At 37.5% G+C, this 25,929-nt stretch overlaps 2 protein-coding genes across 2 annotated transcripts in view; both read right to left on the bottom strand.

The window, feature by feature from the left end:
* TMTC2 (transmembrane O-mannosyltransferase targeting cadherins 2) overlaps positions 1-25,929 on the bottom strand; it is a 229,075-nt gene that overhangs the window by 156,702 nt on the left and 46,444 nt on the right. The gene's annotated exons all lie outside the window — the stretch shown is intronic.
* LOC139319323 (small ribosomal subunit protein uS10-like) lies at positions 8,503-9,001 on the bottom strand. The gene has a single exon (XM_070947135.1). The coding sequence runs from the start codon at positions 8,916-8,918 to the stop codon at positions 8,559-8,561; it is 360 nt and encodes a 119-aa protein (XP_070803236.1). The 5' UTR covers positions 8,919-9,001; the 3' UTR covers positions 8,503-8,558.

The following is a 25,929-nucleotide window of genomic DNA, read 5'->3' as shown; positions in this document are numbered from 1 at the left end:
AAGAGAGAGAGACATACCATAATCCAATGTATATTTATTTAAAAGTAAATAAAATGTATTTGTTATAAAAATTTATTTCCATGAAGGTATATTCATTATTATGGCCTCAAAGACAATCTATATGTATTACATAACTTTGAATAAGGAAATATAGCGATGCAAAAGAAATCACTGTTCAGAAATTTTCACTATTACATATTGCTAATTTTTTTTTGAGGGGAGAATCCCAGACAAACATCTACTGTCATTTGTTTGCAACATCAGAAGTGTTATCGCAGATCAGACCAAAATCTTCTCTTCTTCAACATTGGCAGATCCTATGCCTATGGGGACCCATCAACTGTTCCTGTGGACAGGTTTTGGAAAACAAGAATAGTCATCTTACTCAAACTGCTGTTGGCATCTTTCAAAGGATGCTAATGAGGAGTCTTTTGTGCTCTCTGAGTTTGATTGTTTTCTTCCAGAGATTTCATTACCCAAAGTAGGTAATACCATCAGTGCTCAATTACAATAGCAAAGATGATTTTATTGAGTATGTGCTAGCAGATCATTGTTGACTCTTAGCAATCACATAGCTAGATCTTCTACATGATGATGAAGAAAGGTGAATACCCAAAGGTAAAAAAATGACAAAAGGTTATCAAACAGATGTATCTCTGACAGATGAAAAACTGAACATCTGTTGTCATCCCGGTACCTGTAAAAAAACCTATCTATTAAAAAGGACGATACTGTTTTCTCTTTCTCATTCCATCAATTTATATACAATTCTGCACTCAAAATAATGACTCAAAATGCTCTATGCCACACCTTTGCATACTTTAAAATAATGTAAATACTATTTTTTTAAAAAAATGAATGACAGTGATTAATCAATCTCAGAACTGGGCTGAAACATTTTGCAACTAAGGAAAAATCTTCTCACAACTCATCAGTTTTTTCAGCATAGATTGTACCCTTATAATAAAGCCCACAGTTCCCAATTAAAAGAAAAGCAAGAGAATCTTGGAGTATTCCTAGTTTGCTGTTCTGTGCACTCTCAAATTTTATCTGCAAAAGCACCTGGGCCTCATTGGGAATGCCATGATATCCAAAGTCATGCATGATTTACTTCCTTAGATAAAGCACTTTCAGTCCAACAAATAATTGGCATATAAAATTGACATGGGTATAAGTAATTTGAAACCCTGTTCATGAATACAAATTTGCAAACTACAATTGTTTTGTTCTATTCTTTCCTTCTTCTGCAGAAAAAGGAAAATATAATTCCCATAGAAACGTTCTTCTCCCTTGCTGAAAATAAAATTCAACTATTTCTTTTTAGATATGAAATGAAAGGATACAGAGGAAAAACCAATTTTAAGACTGCAATAAAAATGAAATCCATTGTTAACTTCACTTGATGACACATAAAGAGAAAATGGCCAGTGCTCAGATTACTATGCATTTCCTATACCAAAATGTATAGGCAATGTATTATTACAGGTAGTCCTCAAGTTACAACAGTAATTGGGATGGAATTTTCATCACTAAGCAAGGCAAAATATCATATGACTGCATTGCTTAATGATGGTAATCCCAGCACTACCCATTACTGTTAATAATCAAATTCCACTGGTTGTTAGCCAAGAACCCACCCCAAGCCCAGCCTTTCTGAGTTTGGTCCCTCCCAGCCCCAAGCATTGCTTTTTCCAAGGCAAAGGACTGCCTTCCCTTCAACTTCCCTCAGCTGCCTATTTCCTCCCCACCTCTGCCCTTTTGGCCACCCTACAACCTCCCTTGTAGGACAAGCAGCCCCAGAACTGCTATTTACTCTGAAGCTCTGGAGCTGCAAGAGGCTCCTGAGCCACAGCACAGTATGTAACAGCATGTAGCCAAATCTGCCCTTGGAAGACTCACTTGTCCCAGCCTAGCCATTTTTTGAATGAACATCCTAGCATGCCATTTATTAGTGCCCAAAGTATGTTCTCAGGATTCAAAAATGTTCAGGAACCCAAAAGTATTGAGAATCCCATCATAGATCCTGTTGCCAAATAAACCAAGATTCAATAAATAACAACACATACAGATTTCAGCATGTCAGAGGACTGTTTAATCATTTCCACTGACAGCAATAGTAAATTAGAGCAACTGGGCAATGTAATGCTGGCTCATTGTACATGTAATGTAACCAATGTTTGTATAATTGAGAGAAAATGGAAAGGGAAAAGGAAAGGAGATTTCCTAAAATATAAAATTATTCAGACAAACTAACAATTATGCTAGCCTGATGTGTGAAGACTAAATAATTAAAACTAAACTGAGCTTTAAATATTCAAATCATTAACCAGTTTGAAGAAAGTAAAATAGGTTATTTTTTCTTCATCAAAAAGAATCTGACATTCACAATTTACTAGTCTTTAAGCCATCAATTAATACCTGATACAGGGTAAAGTTCTATACTGGCATGTTTTTAGCCATTCTAACCACCAGGATTCAATCTCAAGGGCAGCTGGCTTGGATCAGTGCTTACTTGAAGTTTACATTTGTTGGACTGTACTCAAGACTCCATAAAATAAAGTGTTCCACACCACAAAGCCACAAAACAATTCTGGAAGTACTACCAGCATATAAAGGACTCACAAGTTTAAGTCAGATGAACAATAAATGCTCAGGCACACATAGAATGGAGTTACGCATCTACAGTGCTTTTTTTGAAAAAAAAATCTGACTTCTTAAAAATGATCACTAATTTTAGGAATTAACTCTATTCTGCTTTTCACAAGATACTGATCCTGAAACATCTTTCAAAACTTTTCTACGAACTTGTATAAAGAGCATAATCAAATGCCCCCAAACATTTACTGTACTATATCATTTAACTAGGATTAAAAAAAAATACCATCTACAACAATAGCAGTTGTACTGATATCGTCATAAATCACACATACAAATCCAAAATTATGTTACCATGCCTGCTTTGCTAGTAGTATAGTACACTGTGTATAATTTGCAGTAAATGTTTATTGCTTCCTATGAGAACAATGTTAAAGTCACACCTGGAATTTTGGTAGTGTATTTTATTAGCAACAAAGAATAAATTAAGATTGCTTAAAGAGAAAAATATAACCAAGAAAGAAAACTACAATTGCTTTAATTTAAAAAAAAAAAAAGAATGGCACCTGAATTTAGGGAATTTAAGAAGTAAAACTAAAAAGCCCAATAGGAGGGTTGTACAAAATTTAGAAAGAGTAATTCAATTCAAAGAAGATTCAATGAATCAACTCTCCAAATTTTCAATCAGTTTCAGTTTCATTTTTCATTTCCCTTATTTTAAAAAAAATCTGTGTTCCTTTTGTCACATATTCTCTATTTTATTCTATCGGTGTTTTTCATTGGCTAACTGTGTCTGTAGTTACACAGCTTCATGTAAGATTATTTTGATGTTATAGTAAAGTAGCATTCATATTTAATTTTTACATGTGAGGCTAACTTTGCTAATAATCTATTCCATCTAATTTGTCAAGCAGAAAAAAGATTAAACTAAGGTGAATGTTACAATATTGTAACATTTAAAACAGTTTAATTTCTTAACTTTTTTAAAAAGAATTTTTAAAATTTTTAAGTTGCAAGAAATTAGCTGACTTGGTTAAGTAGAATTCTCAAAAAATTGCTTGAATATCTTGAAGCTATTATGCTTTCCTTTTTTTATTTCTACTAAATTTGTCTTAAAATAGTTGAACACAAATGTTTTCAAATATTACCAAGATGAACTCTTCTACCTCAAATTCAACTTATATCCCTTAAAGCCAACTTTCTCAAAGTCCGGAGTCATGATTCCAAGAACATCTGCAAGCAACATAGAAGGAAAGATTGCAGATTAGTCAAAAATGTTAATTGGGCGTGCACAGGCACAGTTGGTAAGAGTGAATTTGACAGATAACTAAACATGTGGATCTAATCATCTGTGAAAATCATGCAGCAATAACAGGAATATTTATTTATTTGTCATATTCAAGAATTGCCCATCTCCCTCACAAAGGGACTCAGGATTGTATACAAATATTAAAAGCATAAGAAAGATAAATATTTTATTTTTATTTTATTTTAACTGAATTTTTAAATTTAAGAGCTTTATTTATTGTTTTAATGCTTACATTGCATTTTATTCAATATCTATAAAGCCATTTAGAGTTGCCTTTGGCAAGATGGACCGCATACAAATTTGATAAATAAATAAAATTTAAAAGATGCCAGGGATGTTAAGAAACAATTAAAAGGTGGCAAGGGGAGTTCTTATATGTGCACCTCAAGCAAAGGTGCAGAACCATGTTTTTACATTTTTACAGAAGGTTAGGAGAATGGGGGCCTGCCTCACCTCCAGAGGGGAACACGTTCCACAGGACAGGGATAATAGCAGAGAAGGGGAAAGGAATTGTTAAAATATGCACCTTCATTTTGGCACTGATATCAATCTATCACACTTTCAAGTGAACTAATCATGAAAATTCAAAATCTGTGAGAGTTGTTACTTTATAATTGCTTACTAGCCAGAAAAATGAACTAACAAAATAGTTTTTTTCCCTTAGATTCCTTTAAAGAAAATTTATTTTCTCCCACCTTGTTTATCACCAACCTTTGCTTTATAGGGTAAAGCTTGATATGGTACCACTTGATGCCAGTTGCTTTTCCTTCATAGCAAATCAGAGTATAAACAAGCAAGTTTAGCAAACTGTTCAATGGCAGTGGTCCTGAACAATGGTATCATTGGTCCAGTAGGTCTCCCAGATGTTAATGAAAGCACTATGTAGTCACTCACAAATATGAATCAGTACATTCTAGGCATGACCTATCATTTATTATATTCAAAAGAATTCTGCCTCAAAGGAGGCAGAATTCTCACGTTTCTGCCTCCTTTTCCCTCAAGAAGTCTCAACTAGCAAAGGAATACATAAAATCAGGAAACTATTGTCCTTATTAGTTTACAGTTTTTTGTTTCAAAAATCTTTAAAAATGCATTTCATTATCGTTTGTAAAATTCTCTCCTTGAAGTCTAAGACTATTAGAGATGCCAAAGTTATAAACTAAAGCTCTTCTAAATAATTTATATATGAAAAGGATTAAAATATCCCAACGACAAGACCAGCATTAAACTACAGATATAACCATCAAAAATATTTTTTTGCTATGCATGAAACCAAGACCATATGTCATAATGCCATGAGACATCCTAAGATGACAGTTTTATTTATCAGGCATTAGCAAATGAAGTAAAATTAACGTCAACACATTTTCTTTTAAAGCTTATTAACATAAGAAGCGGAAAATATTTTGATGGTTGGAGCGGAGTTCATGTTTTGCAAGGAAGTTAAGAGCTTGTCAACTGAATCAGGGTTTTTCATGGTATCTTTTTTGAAGGAGAAATTTCTCCGATTTTAAAAAATAAACTCATCTTATTTTAGAGCTCATCATACAGTGTGAAACAACTATGAAAGATGCAGACATGTGATGAATGTATATTAATGTAGGGTAATTATTCCATAACTAAGGAAACAGCAATTAAAGAATTTGCTTTTTGCTTTTATTTTGCCTACTTGGCAAGAATGGACATTAGAATTGCACCTTGCTGAATTGTTAATAGTAGTGATGCTAGGACACTTGCAGAAAATACCAAGAAAAGAACATGTGTACTCTTGCAATTTTGACTCCTGACTTTCTATAATATTATTAAAATGACAATGTGACTACTCTTATGGTTGACCTAAAAGCTGAACTCTCAGGTTGCACTGAAAACTTTTATGTGTCTTATCTATTGAGAAATCTATTAAGAAGGAGCAACTTTGTTAAGTATGATGTTCATTTCTACATTTTGTTCTGCAATTTCTAATATGTGAAAGTTAATGGTTGTTCAGTGCTCAATGAGATCTTTGGATTGTCATGGTTCATAACCCTTTAATCTTTTATTTTTTATTATATTTTGCAATCCTATTTTTAAAGGAATGAATACGTATATCTTTGGTGTGCTGGTCTTGTGACCATAACAAAGTGATTCACACCTAGGGAATAAAACATTTATAATATCATTTTCTCTGTACTCAATGCTGACTCAACGGTATGCAGCACTCCTAGGCTACACAAACTGTTGATACCACCTCCCACCAAAGACTTGCATTTTTAGAAGAATTGATAAGGAGAATAGCCAATTTTTAATTTTCTGCAAAAAATAGACCCAAAGCACTTGATCTTTTTCAATGAAGAAACAAAGTCCAAATTAGTACCATAGGTAGAAAATTTGCCAGGAAGCAAATAACTATCAACTTGATTCCAGAATTTATTACTGAAAATAATTATACCTAATAATACTCAGGAAAAATTAAAACAATTCTTGCTATACTGAAGTCATAAATTTAACCAAAAAAATCCTGAGTAGTTATTTTTTCCATAAAAAAATAACATTAACTGAACAATCTGTTAAAATGGAACTAATGTAGGCATTTCTGTCAAAATCTGAACCAATTTTGATGCAATATTCATTTTAGTACACCGATTCCTCTCCAAAATCTTACTGTGTTCATTCATCTCTTAATATTCTTTTTTTATCTAGGTAATACAAATTGAAATGTTATTATCCTTTAGGCTATCAAATTTGTTGGCCTAATAACATGTCCATAAAACCATTTTGAATCCAGGGTGTACAATAAAGTCATCCTCAAGTAAATGATTCCTGTTATTGATAGGAAACAAACCAAGCACATTAAGGGCAGCTGTCTAAAAAGCATCTGCTGAGTAACTCCTCTCCTTAAAACTATAATATCTATATGCTGGATATTTGCCTAGGGACAACAATTTATTAAATAGATTATTAAAAAACTAAATAGATTCTGGAAATTAAAGAAATCCTTAATTTTACCTATACCCTTCAAAATCATAACATTTATTCCAATTTATTTTATACTTAGCTTATTTGTCATGTAGCTGTACAATTTCTGCAATTTGGGTAGAAATCTTTGGTAATCAGTGTATAAACCCTAAATGTTGTCTGCAAAATCAATTATGGTATATGGATTCCCTGAATATCATCAATTTGCCTTGTTTAGCAATTTTCTCCTGTACTTTAATTACTAATGAAATAATTCCATTAGTGATCCTGGAGCAGAGGACTAGAATAATACATTATTATCCAAGTAATAACTCTAGAGAAAACCTAAACTTCTTTATCACTTGAACAAAAATTACATTTTGCAGGCATTTTCTGCATCTTGCAATGCTAAATTCACTGGTTCATATTTATCAATCATATTAATTCATATTTATCATACAGTGCAATTATACAGTTCAACATCATCTGATGACTAATGGCTTTCATAAAATTAGATTTTGCTGTATGACATGTTTTGGGTAATGTCTTCTGTGGTCTTCTTAAAATAGCTGTTAGAATCTTAGTGTCCATATTTAATAAATATACCAGTTCATTGGGCCATTAGCAGCTTTGAGAATTATAGTTATATAAACTTTATAATATGAAACTGGCAGAGACTCTTTTTCATAAACTGTTTCTTTATCTCCAACATTAAAATTATATTCTTTCTTTGAATTTTTTAACATCATTTATCTGTACTCCATCTTTTCCTGACATTTCCAGATTTCCTTGCACAAATAATATTATAAATTTGGATGCAGCTAAATTCAGTGGTCATTATTCATTTTTTTCATATAGCTAGAGACAAGCATGCACTCCTAGAATAAAAATGTTTCATTCAAAGGCAACACAGTATGGCTTTAACTGTTTATTTATGTATTGCAAGAATTATAAATTAACACAGAGGATCCAGTTCATATTTTTAAGAATTATCCCCTTGGTGCCAAATGCACATTTATGTACTTCTGAGATGCAGGTGTGGGACAATCTTCAACTGGGGGGTGAACTTTCCCCTTGGGCTCAGCTCCTTTGACGCTCCAAGATAATGTCCAGAATACATGATGTCAATTGGAATTTATAAGCTTTTATAGAAGTTGCTGACAAATATGTTAATCTGAGGATAGTAGCTAACTGGTTTGCTACTCAAATTTAAGTAAAATTTACTGTAAAGAGTTTGTTAATTTTATTGTGGTAAATGAGAAAAAATATTTATCATATTTCATTATTCTCTCAGCTTTTTGGAAAAAAAGATTGCAATATATTTTGTAACAGGGCCATTATCAGTCCAGATGCTGCCACTGAGAATTTGCAGTTGATGTGCTGCTGCATTGCTCTTAGGATAACAATCTTCATTTCAAGATTTCAATGTATCCCTTGTAGGTAAAAGAAGATTTTTTTTAAATTATGTTTATTTTCTTTTTTGCAAATGATGCCCACAGAGGACAAAAAACCATCTCTTCATTACCATAGGGTCCCCAAGCCTACTTAAAAAAAAAAAAAAAAACAGGTTTAAGGAAGTTCCAGAAGGATAATAGGGTCAGAGCTAATCTCACCTTGGGAAAAATATTATATCAAAGAAAAAAATAAACATATATTAGGACCGATTTTTTTTTTTAATGATAAAAACTTAACAGTTTTTATTGATACATGTAACAATCATTTAAGCATCAGCAATAGTAACTTCAACTTCAACTCCAGGTTCAATGTTGATAGAAGTTATCTGTTTGACAATCTCTGAAGGACTGTGTAAATCAATGAGGCGCTTATGTATATGCATTTGGAAACGATCCCAAGTTTTGGAACCTTCACCACATGGTGTTTTTCTTGTAGTGATTCGCAGAGTCTTAGTAGGCATGCGAACAGGCCCTTTCACTTTTAGATTTTTTTCTTTAGCACCTCTTATGAGATCTGCACAAACCTTTTCAAGAGACTTCACATTGCGACTTGTCAAAGTAATTCTGATTCGATGAATTGCTACTTCTTGTTCCACAGGTGCCTTCCCAGTATCTTTAAATGCCATAGTTGCCGCGAAGTCTTCCTGACCGACTTAATCCTGGCCGAAGTGAGCACCAGAGGCCCAGGGAACAGTGGTGAGTCAGGAAACAAAGAAAGAACGGCAGCACAGACAACCGCCCAAAGCTAGGACCGATTTTCTAAACTGCTATAGTAAACAAGATTATTTATATAATGAAAACATTACAAATAGGAAAATTAGAATTAAAAGTGTAGAACAAAGAAAAAAGAAAGAGTATAACAATAAAGGAAAAAATATATAAAGAAATTACTTCTAACCTTCAGCACAAGTATAAACAAATTTAATAACTCTTCACTTCATATAATATTAAACAGATGTTTCTTCATCTCATATTCCATCTCTTATCTGTAAGTAAGTTTTATCAAATCCATAAAACATCAACTTTTCAATCCTGGTATCAGTAAAAAGCCATTAAAAACTGCTATTGCCAAAAAAAAGTCTTTTTAAAATCTTGATCAAATAAACCAACTTTATATTCAGTTCTTTTACTTCTAAGAATCTTAATGTTTAATTCAATCAAAAATTGTTTATATGATTTAATTTCTCTTCAATTGTTCTTTATACCTCCTATAGATTTCTTCAAGACTTTAACAAGTTTCTTTTGTAGATCCAACAAAAAAAAAAAACATTTTCCAGATCATTCTCTTGGTTTATCATTTGTGTTTCCCTTTTAATTCTTCAAACTTCAGCCAGTTTCTTTTGCCTATTCAGCAATGTCTGAATAAAATTTTATTACAGTCATCGACCAGCAATAGACATACAATAAATTAAAAATGATAATAACTTTAATCGTAAATAACATCTCTGTTATGAAAATACCTGATCTTAAACCTAATTTACATGCGTGTAGAGCCGATAAGTATGTGTGTAAATGTATTGTTATAGATATCTCCAAAAAAAATTGGCACCAGTTGACATAATTCGGTAACCAATTTTTTTCTTGTGGACATTGCAGCGACACAGAATTTTGCTACTGCATGCATGATAGCCGGATTTGAGTCTTGGAGGAGAAAGCCTACATAAAAGTCGTCTGTCCTCCCTGGCAATCTCTCTAGTAAGGGGAGAATGTATATTGACCTACATACTCTATATAACTCACAGTACAATAACACATGTGAGACATCTTCGACTTCTCCCTTTCCACATATGCATACCCATTCTGCTATTGGTGTTCTCTTGTACCTACCCTGGAGAAGTGCTGAGGGGAGAATATTAAATCTGGCTCTGAAGAAAGCTATTCTTTGTTTTGGGAAGATCAGATCATTTAGATAGGATTCCTGTTTTTGCCCCATAAAGAATTTGCACCAATGTTTTGGCCTCAAAAAGTTTTAAGGCAGCAGGTACTAATTGGCCTCCGCCTTTATAGTCAGTTCTTTTACTTCTAAGAATCTTAATGTTTAATTCAATCAAAAATTGTTCATAGGATTTAATTTCTCTTCAATTGTTCTTTATACCCTCCTATAGATTTCTTCAAGATTTTAACAAGCTTCTTTTGTAGATCCAACAAAAAAACATTTTCCAGGTCATTCTCTTGGTTTATCATTTGTGTTTCCCTTTTAATTCTTCAAACTTCAGCCAGTTTCTTTTGCCTATTCAGCAATGTCTTTTTCCAAATCATTATCTTGGTCCGTCATTTGAAGTTACGTATTCTATAGTTTATTAAATAAAAATTGTTCCACATCTGTCATTCCTTTATTAACACCTTTTACACATGATCTATCCATCATTTATGAGAGTGTTGATATTGTAGTTACTAATTTCTGGCTTCATTCTTCAAAGACCTTTAATATTTGCAATTTTATAACATTTTTATCATTATGTAAGTCCCAGTACTAATTGACATCATGCTTGTATTTTTTTTCCTACTTAAAATCTTTAGTCTCCTCCAGTGTCCAATTTCGAAAATCATCACTTAACTTTTGTTATGACTTATAGGTGCCAAGGTAACAAAAAAAAGTCTGTTTCCCATTGGAAATTGCTTATTTTTCTAGTTAATTCCAAAAACTTACAGTAAAAGTAAATATTCAAATTTATTAGAACCATTAATTCATTTATAACTTTTTTAGATCAAAATCTTATTTAGCTTTTTGATTTTTATTTCAAATGCCTTAACTTCTTAAGCTTGTAATTAATTTTTCTTTTGTTTAGAATTGAAGATAAACTAAACCAATGAAGATTTTTCAAACCTCTTGTTCTGAAAGTCTCTATAGATTTAGAATAAACAATTTCTGAAAGTGCTTAGAAAATAAATCTAACGCAAACTTTGTGTCTTTTAAAAGTGTCTGCAAACAAGATGATCTTGTTGCCTCCCAGTGCTCAAACTCGTGGAACACAACTGTCCTGCAATCTCCTCATCAGAAGCAGCCATCCGGAGTACATACAGCAGATCCCCCATCCTCTCTCTATTTTTTATTCTTTTTTTTTCTATTCTTTCTTAGTTTAGTTTGTATTAGTTTTTTAAAATTGTAATTAACATTCTTAATAAAAATTATATTTTAAAAAAATTAAAAATTAAAGATGTGCAAGTATATCTCCATCATAGAGATAGGTCTATTTGGGCTAGGATGGAGGCTGAAAGGGGAAAATGAAGAGGTAGGTTAGAGCAGGGGTGAAATCCAGCAGGTTCTGACAGGTTCTGGAGAGCCGGTAGCAGAAATTTTGAGTAGTTCAGAGAACCGGCAAATACCACCTCTGGCTGGCCCCAGAGTGGGGTGGGAATGGAGATTTTGCAATATCCTTCCTCTGCCATGCCCACCAAGCCACGCCCACTAAGCCACGCCCACAGAACCAGTAGTAAAAAAAATTGGATTTCACCAAAGTTAGAGGAACTATTTAGTTCAGCGCTTACTTTAGGAACCCTGTTCGCACAATACATTTCATAAAAATGATCTTAAGGACATACACTAGAAAGGTAGAAATATTCCAAAACATATCCTGTTTTCAATAAGACAAAGAACAGAACTAAAATAATCTTCAGGTCAATGTTTCAGAATGTCACAAAAGCAAATTCATCAGTCAATCTTCACTTTTCCTCTGGGAAACTCTGAACACACTTAAATTTTTAAGCTGAAACTTTGCTATCTTTGCCTCTGGAAATGTTGACAATGAAGGTTTTTTTTTTTTGTTTTTTTTGTTGAAAGAGTCCATTTTAGCTTTAGTTCTCTTTGGCACATGTTCCTCATCAGCCCCTTGGAAGTCTTCTCAGAGCAGCATCTGCAACTTCTGGGATCTTAATGGGCAAAGAGCAGTTAACAGATGTCTGTTTTCACTACTCAACTTTTTTTTTAAAAAAAAAATAGTATACCAAAATATTTTCTCTTGTAAGACATTTAAGCACTGGAAAAAATCAAAAATCCTAGCATGGAGAAAAATATCCCTCCAGGAGACAAAAAATACATAATTGTCAATACAACTGTCAAACAAATGCAATATGTCAACTGTCAAACAAATGCAATATGGAAGATGTAAAACATCAATAATTTTGTCTCCTTTCTGTAAGTACTATACACTATACAAACTTAATATCTGATACCATTTAATACCATGGAAAACTAAAGCAAGCCATCAATATATAAATATAGTCATTGCCATACTTCATAGAAAGTAATTAAACATTTACTCTTCAATATACAATAGTTTGCAGTTGTCATGGGAGAAAAACGATACATACATTCACATATATACATAATAAAACCAAATGATATTTACATATATAGACATATGTGAAAGTGTGTGCCTCTGTGTGTATTACCGCATAAAATTACAATTTTGTTGTAAATTCTCTCACAAACATGGTTCACCTTATAATGATCATTATACTTTAAGCACAAGAAAGGAAGATTGTAATTTTTTTTTTATACTCTGAAAATATAAAAACCTTGATGCTAAAAATATATATTTTCCAACTAGTAATTTGCAGACCATCTATAACCGTGATGACGAACCTATGGCACACGTGCCAGAGGTGGCATGCAGAGCCCTCTCTGCTGGCAAGTGCTCCGTCGCCCCAGATCATATCTCCATGGCGTTTCTTTCGTGAGCTTTGATTTCTCTGCAAACAATGAAAGTGAAGCTCACAAAAGAAAAAGATCTTACCTCTTGCCGCGCTGCCAGTCTTGGGATGCCCCGCCTCCCACCAGCCACTGGTCTTTGGGTCTCTGCTGTGCATGTGCACATGTCCACCATGTGCTCGTGCATGTCCAACCATGCACACATTCGCACACGTTCACATTTGCGCACGTTCATTCATGTACACGCATGCGCATGTTTGCTCATGTTCATGCAAGTCTGTGCATGCTCTTGCATATGGTTGTGCATGCGCACATGCATGTCCACGCATGCATGTGGTTGCGTGCACACCTTTCAGTTTGGGCATGTGCGTGCAGTTTGGGCACTCTGTATCAAAAAGGTTCGCCATCACTGGTCTATAACAAGGCCAATGTTGAGGTACTAGGCAAAAATAGAAAAAATAATTAACAGAAGTGGAAAAAATAGAATTAGGAAAACAAAACAATCCTACACTATTCCTATATCTAACTTTTCAAAGCCTTAGCAAAGGCTATAAAAGATCCAACTCATCATCTCCAGGGAACAAAGTATGTTTGACAAGCAAATCAATAATTTCCTTTTTGAATCTGTCAAAAAAAAAAATTAAACATGATGTTTTGCTTAATATAGTATACTCTCAAAGTATCTGGTTTGCAGTTTCCCTATAGCCCAGTCTTATCTTAGGTTCCAATCATCATTTACTGTACTTTTCTTTGTTGCTGCCAATAGCAATGAAATTCTAGCATGTTCTTGTTCTGTAAACATTTGTAAACTTTAATTCCGAACTCCTCTATGTCAAACACGTTTCCAGATTTTTCCTTCTTTAAAGGAGGATATCCTTTGCTATATCTGGTCCAACATAACTTTGTTAAAGGATTTCCTCCTAAAATATACCTTATCAGATCATCTTTTATATGGCCAATGACTTTTAAGTATTTGAAGATATTTGTTCTTTTATATGTAAGTGTGTCTATCTGTGGGCATTTATACATGCCAAAAGAGATATACTCAAAAAAAGCAGGGCCACAACCATAACAAATAAAATCTCAATTGAATTAATTGCTACTAATTGAAACTAATTAAGTAATTAGTAATTTAATTACTAATTAAAAGGCTACCCCATTTATAGATAGTGATATACACATACTCCATATTCACAGGACTATACAAGTGTACAAATACACGTCCATACTTTTTCTTTTTTTCTAAAATAATGGGAGAAAAAAAGAAAGCAAGAAACAAAATGATGAAGAAGTGAAAATGGAACAGGAAATGAAACAAAAGGGTGGAACAAAAGTGAAAGGCATTGAGGCAAAAAGAGGTAGTAATGGGAGAAGAAAGGAAGGAAAGAGAAAGGAACCCAGCTTTAATATTACAAAAAAAAACAAAAACAAAAAAAAAACAGATGAATTCATCAGGTAAAGAGCTCTCCACAAGGAGTAGACTAATCCTCAAGCATATTAAAGCTTTACAGCAGTGAATTTTGCCACTATTTATAGAGCCACTTGTCCGCCATATCTCTGCAAGATCTAACAGGGAGGGCATGTTTGGATCATACCATTATTAAGCTACATATCATTATTGTTGGATCCAGGAGATGTGCCTTCTCTGCCTAGCCTGTGGAATTCCCTCTGGATGGCCTTGGCCCTGCTAGCCTTTCACAAGGCACCAAAGACCTGGCTGATTCCCCAGGTGATTGAATCAGAAGGGTGTGTGATATTTGCTCACTAGGTTTGTTCTGTTATAAGTTGGAACTGTTATTTGAAACCCTAGATTAAAGGGTTAAATATGGATTGCTTAACTTTCTTTTAACTTTGTACAGATTTGCCCTAATATGGCTGGTCATATAAATACTGTAACTCGAATAAATAAGTAGCATTTTATACAAATCACTTTGTTTTAAAATTTCGTCTATTCTTACCTGCAAATGTAAGATACTCTGCACCATTCAGAGGTAACTAACACCTTACTTCTTCTTCTTAGCTCAGGGCAATAAAAGTATACTGTACTTTGATGTAATAAATTTTAAACAAACAAATATATCAAGTAAAAAGCTGTATATACTTCCACAGAAGAAAATTCCAAATAAGTGGGATAATTTTAAGCGCCAATCTAATTTGAACTGGTGAGTAAAAAATCAGCAAAGGAAGCGTCTGAGACTATTTCAAAGCCTAGGAAGATTTCATAACCATTGCAGACAGTCCAGTAAATAATGTGATCTCAAACCATTCAGGATTTGAAAAACTCAAAACAAGCATTTTAATTTGCATTGCTAAATGTCTATGGGCATTCTCAGTCATCCAGGTCATGGTTGTCCAAAGGATGAGAAGCAAAATGTCTTTAAAGAAAAACCAGTTGCCTCTTGAAAAAGCACCTTTGGGACAAGCATTCTAATGTCTTCATCCCAATATTTGAAATAAAGATTATTCACAAGGAGAAAAAAAAATACTGAAGATTGTCTTCTTATACTTTACAAAACCTGACAATTGGTTTGCTGCCAGTTTTAGCTCCCAAATGCCTGGAAGGAGTAATCCACCTCTTTTCCCTATGGAAGAAACAAATATGAAGACTAAATTGCTCATGCTGTGAGGCCAGATTGGAAGTTTATCATTCCCTCCAATAAATTTTCTGGGTTATCTTGATGTGACTTATAACAAGAAACTCCACGATGTCTTCTTGCCTCATCCTGGCATCTGATTTCACTTTATCTACCAATCCTCCAAAATCCTGAATAGTTCTGATCAGTTGCTACACTGCATTAACAATGCAATAGAAGCTGAAAATCACAGTTCATTGAAATACTGCAAAGGAATATACACTAAAAGGCTGGCAGCAATCTGCAGAACTGGGAAATGATAAAAAGTTCCCATGAAACATTTTTAGAAACCTTACAAAGAGAGTTCTTCAAAATTTTTGCAAAGTGCACATATTGATAATCAACAGAAGAAACCAGAAACTGTAAGGCCTCAAACATAGATGAAATAAAATACAGGAAAAGTGAAAAAATGTTATCGGCATTGAAACTCTGATTTAATTATATTCTCAGAGTTCTACAAATTTGACTGTAGAGGCATTATATTGCAGACCTCTGAATTTTTCCTATTCTAATTAGTACATATTTTGTTTTATTGCTTTCATCACAGTGACAACAACACTTCAGAAGAATTCCTGTCTTGAAGGTTTTTAAGATAAGCAAACCCCATTCCTTATTTTGCACTGCATTCATGGTACCATGAACTTAGAACTAGTAGGCTGCAGACACTATTTTCTACCATCTAGAAGCTATCCTGCTTTTTAGAGTCAGATCTGGTAGTTGTATTGTATTGCTCACATTCATCAGTAGTGTTAACATTTATCTCTCTAAAATGTATATACTTTACCCAACTATGTTTTCTCCATCCACTCCCCCTTCCCTCTCCCCAAAAAGCCAAGTAGAACACTTCATTGTCCTCAACACACATGTACAACTTCTTTTTCAGTTCTCGTTAAGTCAAAGAACTTGAATTATTTGGGGGATTAGTAAAGCAATCAGATTTTCCTAAAGGAACTCCTTATATCAGCTGAAGATTGTATATAAAACATGAAGTTGATAGTTGAACTTGCTTCAAGTTAATTTCAGAATAATATTTAAAGTGAAGCTTTATTATTTATTACAATAAATTAATTACTCCAATTAGAGCCAATAAAGGCTAATATAAGCTGCCTTAAGTATTTGTCTTAATATAATTTTAATGTTTTATTTATCTAGTGTGCTCATGAAACATATTTTGATATACAAAAGGAAGGGCAAAAATATTTCTTATCAGAAAATAAACTGAACACCAGTACTATAAATTATCAGAATTACAAGTGATTGTTTATCACACAGTATTTTATGCTAAAATCATATCAGGCAGAGAGGTGTAAAAACACCACGTTTCAATAATATTTTAAACTGTTCCACTAATGATCATGCAACCCATTGTACAATGCCATATTATACTCAAACCAGATGTTTAGTATATAAACATTAAAAAACAGTATAAAAATATACTGTAAAAGATCATCAGCAACAAGTTACAAAAACACAAAGACCCATGGCATTGCCAAAAATCTCTCAATTTTTAATTGCTTTGGAAAGCCACATTCAGGTAAAACTAATTCCGCTGGAAAGTCCTTCTTTGATTCACAAGAAAGCAGCTTCTATGAGCTTCAATACCAGTCTCCCATTACCTCACAATAAACAACCCATAGTTTCTTTTAGGAATCACACATCAGATAAATTCTGGTTAGAAGAAGTTTACAGGTACCTTGATGCCAAGTCATAGCCAGCATTACAGGTTAATGCCAGCACTTCAAATGCTATGTGAAAACCCACAGGAAGACACCAGGGCTAAATACCAACATTATATGTTCATGCGTAATGGCTGCCAACCAACATTAGGGCCGTTGCATTCTGGACCAAATGTTAAGTAGCCTCCAGAGTCAGCCCTTTATATAGAAAACTGCAATAATGTTGAGGTCATGAGTGACCTCATAAAGTATTTCTCTCCCAGGTAGGACCACAACTATTTCATCAGCTGAAGCAAGGCAAAGGCCACAGTTTTCACCTGATCAATTAACAGTATCCATCAGTCTAGGAAGTCCCCCTCCCCAGATTTCTGATCTGTTTTTTTCAAGAACAATGCTATCCTGTTAAGAACACTGAAACTTTCAGAGCTCCTCAAATGAATAGCAATCTTTTCATCCTTGGAAGTAACTTTAACATGTTCCATTCCATTCAAGAGAAATGCCTGTTTGTTACATACATCCCCATTTCCCTATCCAGGTATCTTCTACATAGTACATGATGAATCTGTTCTGCATTTGAAAAACTGGCATAATATCTACTAATCATGTGAGGACTCTAGTTAGCGCATACTTTTATCCTCAATTTATACTTGGATATGCTATTTCTGTCTTCCTTTCACTTATTGTGTATTAAGCCACAACTGTGTTAATATTTGCATCAAAATTATGCATTAAATATTTTTCCATGTATATTCCCCAAGATTTTTTAGCTTAAATGTGGATGAGAAATCTGTAAGAAAAAAATCCATTTTAGCCAAATTATATTTCTCAAAGCAAAGAGACATTGTGCCAGGCCTCCACTGTTCATTTTTATGTGCATTAAATATTTTATCAAACCAGATGAACTCTTCTGAACATTGGAAATCTCAATATCTCTCCCCACTAGAAGGCTACTGTTGTGAAGCAGCTGTTGCCTCCAGAAACTATTAATGAGCAACATCACCAAATGAACATAAAATGAATTATCCTTATTACAAAATTCTTAAAAAAACTGAATGAAATACATTTGGCAAAATACAATTCAGAACATAAATTACAATACCAGTTTCCTACTGTAATCAGGTACATGTATGCTCTAATTTAGTATACTTAATTGTATTACACAATTGTCCCAAATCTTTTTTCTTTCTGTAACAGGATTTTATGTTGTACATTTATAAACTAGATACTTCTTCCCCTCCAGAATCACGACACCTGCCTGAATTGTCAAATCAAGCATATACAGTAGCAGGGGAGGGTTCTACTTACCTTTACTACTGGTTCACAGCAGGGCCGTGCGCTCTTCTGCACAAGCGCAAAAGCTTCTGTGCATGCAAAGCGTTTTAATGACATCAGAGTCAGTGGGCGGATCCTCCCGCCGGTTCTACTACCAGTTCTATAGAACTGGTGCGAACCGGGGGCAACCCACCACTGACCGGTAGGTACCAGTTTTCCTACAACCATTCTGTGATTTTAAGCACAGTTAAAGTGCACTTCAACTGTCTGAGGATTGTAGCATGAACTTTTCATTGTATAATTGTAAACAGTTGGTAAGGAACTATTTTGCAGAGACTTTTTCTATATAAAAGAAGGATATATTAAACTTTCCTAGTATTGGCCGATTATATTACTTCATTTAATCATAGACTATAAAATGTTTTCAATCACTACTGCGACAGAAGTAGAAAAAAAATAGTTTGGAAGAAACTACTTAAGTTAGTCAGAAAAGCTATAAGAAATAACCCAGACAAAATTAATATTCTTTCCTCAAACTAGGATGACTGATAAAATTCTTTGATATAAAAAATTACAATTCACAGGTTGCATTTTGGGGAAAATAGTCTGAGATTTTTGAAGGAGATGTGTTACCAGATGCGGGCTATAAAAATCAAGGTAACATCAAATCGGCAGCTGTCTTCTATCATTCTGCTGCCATAAAATGGCTATTCAAACTTTTAGAGCTCAGATATGGTAGCTGTATTCTAATCCAATATATATGCCATAGAAGCATATTTTAACACAATATCATTATGTTATCAGAATATCATGGCTCACTAAGAAAAAAGTTAATCTGAGGACTTGTTCCATATTTTAGAACTCTATCATGAAAATAATTCAGAAATAAGCACATGGCACATGATTCTAGAAAAGTTACAAGTTAAATTTGTGGACCTAAATCACAGGAAGTAGCATCAGTGAGTGGCTCACAACAGCTGCAAACTATTTCTTTAGATTGAGGCCTTTTCTTAGCCCTCAGAAAAATATAACTTATCTTTAAATAGTCTTAAAGGAAGCTGGGTTCATTGCATTTTAGGCCACTTTCACTGTTTCATTTAAATTATAACCACATGCAATATTTTACTTGATAATTTTAAAAGTTACTTTGCTCTCAGTGACAGTGGCTTACATCCAAGAACTATCAATTTCAAAGACTTAAGACAGTTAGCAGGAGAACTAACATGGGTGCTTTTAAAATAGAAAGCCAACCTATTGTGTTCAAAAGAGCTAATACTACCATCAATTTTGCCTGAAATAAATGCATACGGTATCTCTGGAAATTCATAATGGGAGGGAGGGAAGAAGACATTACCATGCCAACCACTCAAGATAACGTAACACCACAAGAACCAGGAAAGAAGCAGGGAGAGAAAATAACCAAAGCTAAGTAACTCTATATCCCATTAGCTGTATCTCAGCTACTGATCATGATTCAAAATGTTTTCATTTTAAGAAAAAGAGTACATAAGCAAGAAAAAGCGAAAAAGGGTTCCTACAAGAAAGGCTGTAGTGAGTTCCTTCAGCACATGACATGAAATGAAATAATGAAATAATGAAATAATATAATGTTAAAATCCCATCAAACATTTGTGAGAAGCAGCAGTGGCAGCAAATACATCCATTTTAATTTTTAAAGTAGTAAATATCTATGAATATAACCCATGCAAACAAAAGCTCTTTTAGAGTTCTCCATAATTTTTAAAAATGGGAAGAGGTGCTAAGAGAGAAAAGTTGAAGAAATACTGCTTCAAATAATCAGAGCAGAAGGACAAAGACCTTGCCAACTCCTTTGCCAACTGACTCAGTTCTTGAATTTTCCTAGTGGCTGCTGTTAAGAGTAGGAAGAAGCAGACATGAATAATCACTGTGCTGTTTTTTAAAAAATCATACTTTAATTTCTTAATTTTAATGCAAATTACTTTGAGAAATGTATGAAGTAGAAACAAGGATTTTAAAAATATAAACTGTGTGGTGCGCTATAAACTTGCAGTTAAATAAAGATGTTCACTTTATCATTTTTGGAGTTTGTTATCATCCAATGAAATTAAGCCCAAAGGTAAAATAAAGTACTGGTATCAAGATATAATACCCATCAGTCACTTAATGGCCATTTGAAGCATATGACAGACACCCTCCCGAAAAGCTACATACATCCCTGTTTCAAAGTTATAGTCACTGCAATCCCCCCATGGTCATTTGCCCTTATGACTGACTGCAGGGGTGCTGCAGTGCCCCTGACCTATCTCCACCACTCCTCCCCACTAGGACTCCAAGAGCACTTGAGCTTGCTCCTCACACTCCCATCATCCATCCCACACTTACCATTTGAAGATCTCCAGACTTCATGTTGCAGAAGAATGGAAGGACTACGTGTGGGGATGGGCCAAAATAGTGGCCACAGGACAAATCACTCAATTTTGCTGTCTTAATGTAGTCTGCAGAGCAATGCAGAAGCTTCCTACAGCACCCTGCAGACCTCATTACAACAGCAAAATTGAGTGGTTCATCTTTGGACATACAGTTGCAACCTGGAAGCAGCGGCCATTATGTCCCACCTACAAGGCAGTCAATATCTTTGAAATGTTTTAAGCTATTAAACCTAGGTCACAAATAGCATATAGTTAATATCTGTTCATGTGAAAAAATGGCTAAAAAGAATTGTCCTTCCTATAAGCTTTCTAATGCAAACATTTTTTTACTGGATCTTACAGACTTATATATTCTCACATTTTTATTGGCACCAGTTTCCCCCTTACCTTTTCTGACAACCTAAAGATAATGGACATTGACTTACCTGAATGTCCTTTTTCGGAACGCTGCGTATACACTCCAGCATTGGGAAAATCCTCATATCTGACAGCAACTGAGAGAACTTTTTTTCCACTTATCTACCTACTCTGTGCTCTCTCCACGCCCCCTTTTGCACCCGAATCCCCAGTCTTGAACGAAGACACAACAGGTGAACCACAACAAAATTTATTAACACAAAACAACCACAAGCCAACATTCAAAAAAAGGGGAGGGAAATGGAGTGTATACGCAGCGTTCCGAAAAAGGACATTCAGGTAAGTCAATGTCCATTTTCCAGAACGCTGCTACTACACTCCAGCATTGGGACATACCCAAGCCTAACTTCCAGGGTCGGGCAACACACTAGTCACCTCAGTAGACCCAGACACCACTGCTTGCAAAACTCTTCGTCCAAAAGACGCCTCAGCCGAAGCGTAGGCATCAATCCGATAATGTCTTATGAAGGGCGACAAAGAAGTCCAAGTAGCCGCCCTACAGATGTCCAACACAGAAGCCTGGGTAGCCCAGGCGGCCGAAGTAGCTGCACTCCGAGTTGAATGAGGTAAAATATTCCCAGAAACAGGACGCCGCTGATTCTCATAAGCAGAAGCAATACAGGCCTTAATCCAACGACCAATCGTGGTCGACGACACTTTCTGACCCATGGATGCAGGATGGAACGAAACAAAAAGGGCTTCCGTCTTCCGAAACGCCGCCGTCCTACGCATGTAACGTCTCAATGACCTGCGCACATCCAGAGTGTGCCAAAGAACCTCACAGTGATGTCTCGGCGATGGACAGAAATCCGGAAGCACTAATTCCTGCGCCCGGTGAAACCACGAATTAACTTTGGGCATAAAGGCAGGGTCCATCCTCAGGACCACAGTATTAGCATGAAAAATGCACAAGTCTTTCCAGACTGATAAAGCAGCGAGCTCCGAAATGCGTCTAGCCGACGTGATCGCCATGAGAAATGCAACTCTGAACGACAGGAACTTAAGCGAAGTGGAACACAGCGGCTCAAACAGAGACAAAGTGAAAGCCTGCAAAACTAGAGATAAATCCCAAGAGGGATAACGATGAACCGTAGGCGGTCTCAGGTTCGTAGCTCCATGAAGGAACCCCTTCACCCACGGATGATGAGCCAAGGAGGCGTACGGTGGACAGGATAACACAGTGGCCAGGGCCGCCACATGACGTCTGAGAGTGGCAGGAGACAAACCCCATTCCAATCTCACCTGTAGAAAAATGAGGACATCCTGAATCGTCGCAGACGTAGGATCCACATGAGCAGTCGCACACCAACGGCAAAAGGCTCTCCACGAAGCTTCGTAGATCCTCGTCGTGGATGGCCAACGGGCCGACTGAATCGTACCAATCACCGAATCCGGCAAACGGCCTTTCTTCAAGAGGACGTGCTCAAATGCCAGACGGCCAACTGCAGCCACTGGGGCTCGGGATGACGAATGGCCCCCTGACACAGCACGATCCGATGTGGAGGAATCACCCACGGGTCTGTCACTGAAAACTCCACAAGATCCGCGAACCACGGCCTGCGGGGCCAATGTAGTGCCACCAGTAACATCTCCGCCCTCTCCGCTATCATCTTGCGGATCACCTGCTGAATCAGTGTGACGGGAGGGAAGGCGTATAATAGACCCGCTGGCCAACGACACTGCAGAGCGTTTGTGTCTTCTGCCGCTGGAGCCGGATACCGAGTGATGAACCGGGGAAGTTGGGCGTTGGTCGGACTGGCGAACAGGTCTACCAGAGGTCGCCCGAAGCGAAGAGAAATCTCCTGAAATAGACTGGGAAGCAGCTGCCATTCGGCCTGGTCTATCACTTCCCTGCTGAGCCAATCCGCTCTTGTGTTGGCTTTCCCCGAAATGTGGTCTGCGAGGATTGACTCCAGATTTCTCTCCGCCCAGTTGAACAGACGTATCGACTCGAGCATCAACGTCTGTGACTTCGTCCCCCCTTCCCGGTTTATGTGCACTTTGGCAGATGTATTGTCCATGAGAATCAGGACATGACGACCCCAAACCAGCGCCTGGAAATGCAGAAGAACGAGACGAATGGCTCGAAGTTCTAATAGGTTGATGCTCTGTGCACGTTCCTCTGGAGACCATTGTCCTTGGCCCACCTGGGCACCCAGGTGGGCTCCCCAACCATGGAGACTGGCGTCGGTGGTGATCACGACCCGGTCTAGTTCCAGGAAACTGCATCCTCGCAGGATGGCCGGCGACCTCCACCAACTCAGTGACAGTCTGACTTGCGGAGGCACGAACACTGTCCTTGCGGAGTTGGAACTGCCTGTTCTCTGGAACGGAAGAAGTAGCCATTGCAGTGGACGAGAATGTCTGTGTGCCCACGGAACAATGCGGAAGCACGAGACCAACAATCATGATAGTGTCAATAGAGGAGCCTTCCTCCGGGTCAGCACTTGGCCCACAAGCGACTTGATGTTCTTCGCCCTCTCTGAAGACAGGAAAACCTGACCCTTCTCAGAGTCTATCAGGGCCCCGAGGTGTAGAATTGAGGTTGTGGGGACGAGCTGGCTCTTGTCCAAGTTGATGGAGAATCTGTGCTCTCGGAACGCCGAAAGCACCCTGTCCCTGTCTTGCGCCGCTTGTGTCCTGGATGAGGACAGGATTAGAATGTTGTCCAGGTAACATAACACTCTCACCGGAACGGCACTGAGAGACGCGGCCACTACCGCCACCAGCTTGGTGAAAGTCCTGGGAGCCGAGGAAAGACCGAACGGCATCGCACAGTACTGGTAATGCCTGCCTGCATACTCGAATCGCAGAAACTGTCGATGCGAAGGAAGCACTGGAACATGCAGGTATGCCTCTCGCAAATCCACCAACTGCATCAGGTCCCCTTGGCGAATAGATGCCAGAATGGACCGAAGAGAATGCATCTTGAAACGACGGTAACGTACCGCCCGGTTCAACTCCTTGAGGTTGAGAATGCCTCTGACCCCGCCCGAACTTTTGGGAACCAAAAACAGTATCGAATAGAAGCCGGTCCCCAGTTGGTCCAACGGAACCGGTTCTATCGCGTTGATCTCCAGCAGGTGTGCTATCTCTTCCACCATCAGGCTGCGAGAATCTGTGGACAGGGGAACTGGGCACCGGATGAACCGTCGTGGGGGCCGATCCGTGAAGTCGATTGCGAGGCCCTCCGAAATTGTGCGACGCACCCACTCGTCCGGAGTGGACCGGGCCCACTGATGACGAAAGGCCCGGAGACGTCCCCCCACTGGCCCCGGAGTCGGTGAGTCATTTGCCCCTTCTGAAGGGCCTAGAAGTGGACCCACGATAGGGGCGCTTGGAGGAGGACTGTGATCTGCCACGCTCTCTGAAACGCTGTCTATCGGAAAAGCGGTCTGGAGCTTGGAACGACTGTCGGTAAGTAGAGGGGCCTCCCTGCCCCGCATAGGAACGAAATGGCTGACGTTACATGTAAGGGGTGTAACACCTGTCTTGTCTGCGAAAGGACGAGGGCATAATTTTGCATTTGTCTTTGTCCTCCAAAAGGACCGGCTCCAATGCCGTGCCAAACAGGTTCGGGGCTTTATACGGGGCCGCCGCCAACTTCCATTTGGTTTTCACATCGGCCTTCCACAGGCGTAGCCAGAAAAGGCGTCGCGATGTGACAGATGTCACCAACGCCCGCGATGCAAACTTGACAGAGTTCAACGAAGCATCCGCCGAATATTCTGTGGCTGCAATAATCTTGTTAACATCGTGGTGCAAACGGGTATCCTCTGGAGGGAGCCGTTCCTGAAGTTGGCGCAACCAGATCAAAGAGGCCCTATTGAAGAATGAAGTAGCCGTGGCAGTTCTAACAGTCCAGGCCACGGCTTGATGAGACCTACGAAAAGCCAATTCCGTGCGCCTGTCCTCCGATTTGAGACCCTCCAGCGGATCAGATGAAACCATCGAATGAGAAGTGAGAGATGCTACCGGTGCATCCACTGTGGGCAAGTCCAACATGGCCTCAAGTTCGGGCGCCGCACAGAACAGTTTCTTATCTAAATTGCTTGGTGCAGTGGACGACCCTGGTTGGGCCCAAGGCGCCTGCAGAACATCCGCGAACAGTTGAGGGCACGGAATAAAGTCCTTCTCCTGCTTGACTTGCTTAAATAGGGCATCATGAGGACTGGTCTCAGACGGGGTTGTCGGGGGTTGTGCTCCCACCGAACCCAAATTAGTAGTCAAGCGAGCCTTGTGAAGGAGGGACTTAAAAAGTGCGGGACGAAACAAGCCTGTGAAGGCTGGAGTGTCAGGTACCAGTCCTTCATCCTCAGAGAATTCGAGGTCGTCAAGGCCCTCCTCGTCATGGCACGAGCCCTCAGACGAAACAGACTCACGAGGCGAGGGGGAGCGAGCCCTGCGGGAGCTTGAAGTGGCCAACGTGCTTGAAGAAGTCCCCGCCGCCGATGTCTGGGCCGCTGACTGCGCTCCAGCCGCCATAATAGAAGCCAACGCCGTAGACAACATCATCTGGAAGTCGAACTGAGACGGAGGCGGAGGATTGTCCACCGCTCGGAGTCCCGCTGCTGTAG

The sequence above is a fragment of the Pituophis catenifer genome, unplaced genomic scaffold, assembly GCF_029215685.1.
Source record: "Pituophis catenifer annectens isolate HBS135680 unplaced genomic scaffold, rPitCat1.0.hap2 SCAF_7, whole genome shotgun sequence".
In the NCBI taxonomy this organism is placed as follows: Eukaryota; Metazoa; Chordata; class Lepidosauria; order Squamata; family Colubridae; genus Pituophis; species Pituophis catenifer.
The sequence above is the reverse complement of the archived record's forward strand: the minus strand, read 5'-3'. Positions and strand labels throughout refer to the sequence as shown.

Bases quoted from the DNA above. Each gene is read 5' to 3' on its own strand.
- LOC139319323 (XM_070947135.1), bottom strand. From the start codon at position 8,918: ATGGCATTTAAAGATACTGGGAAGGCACCTGTGGAACAAGAAGTAGCA.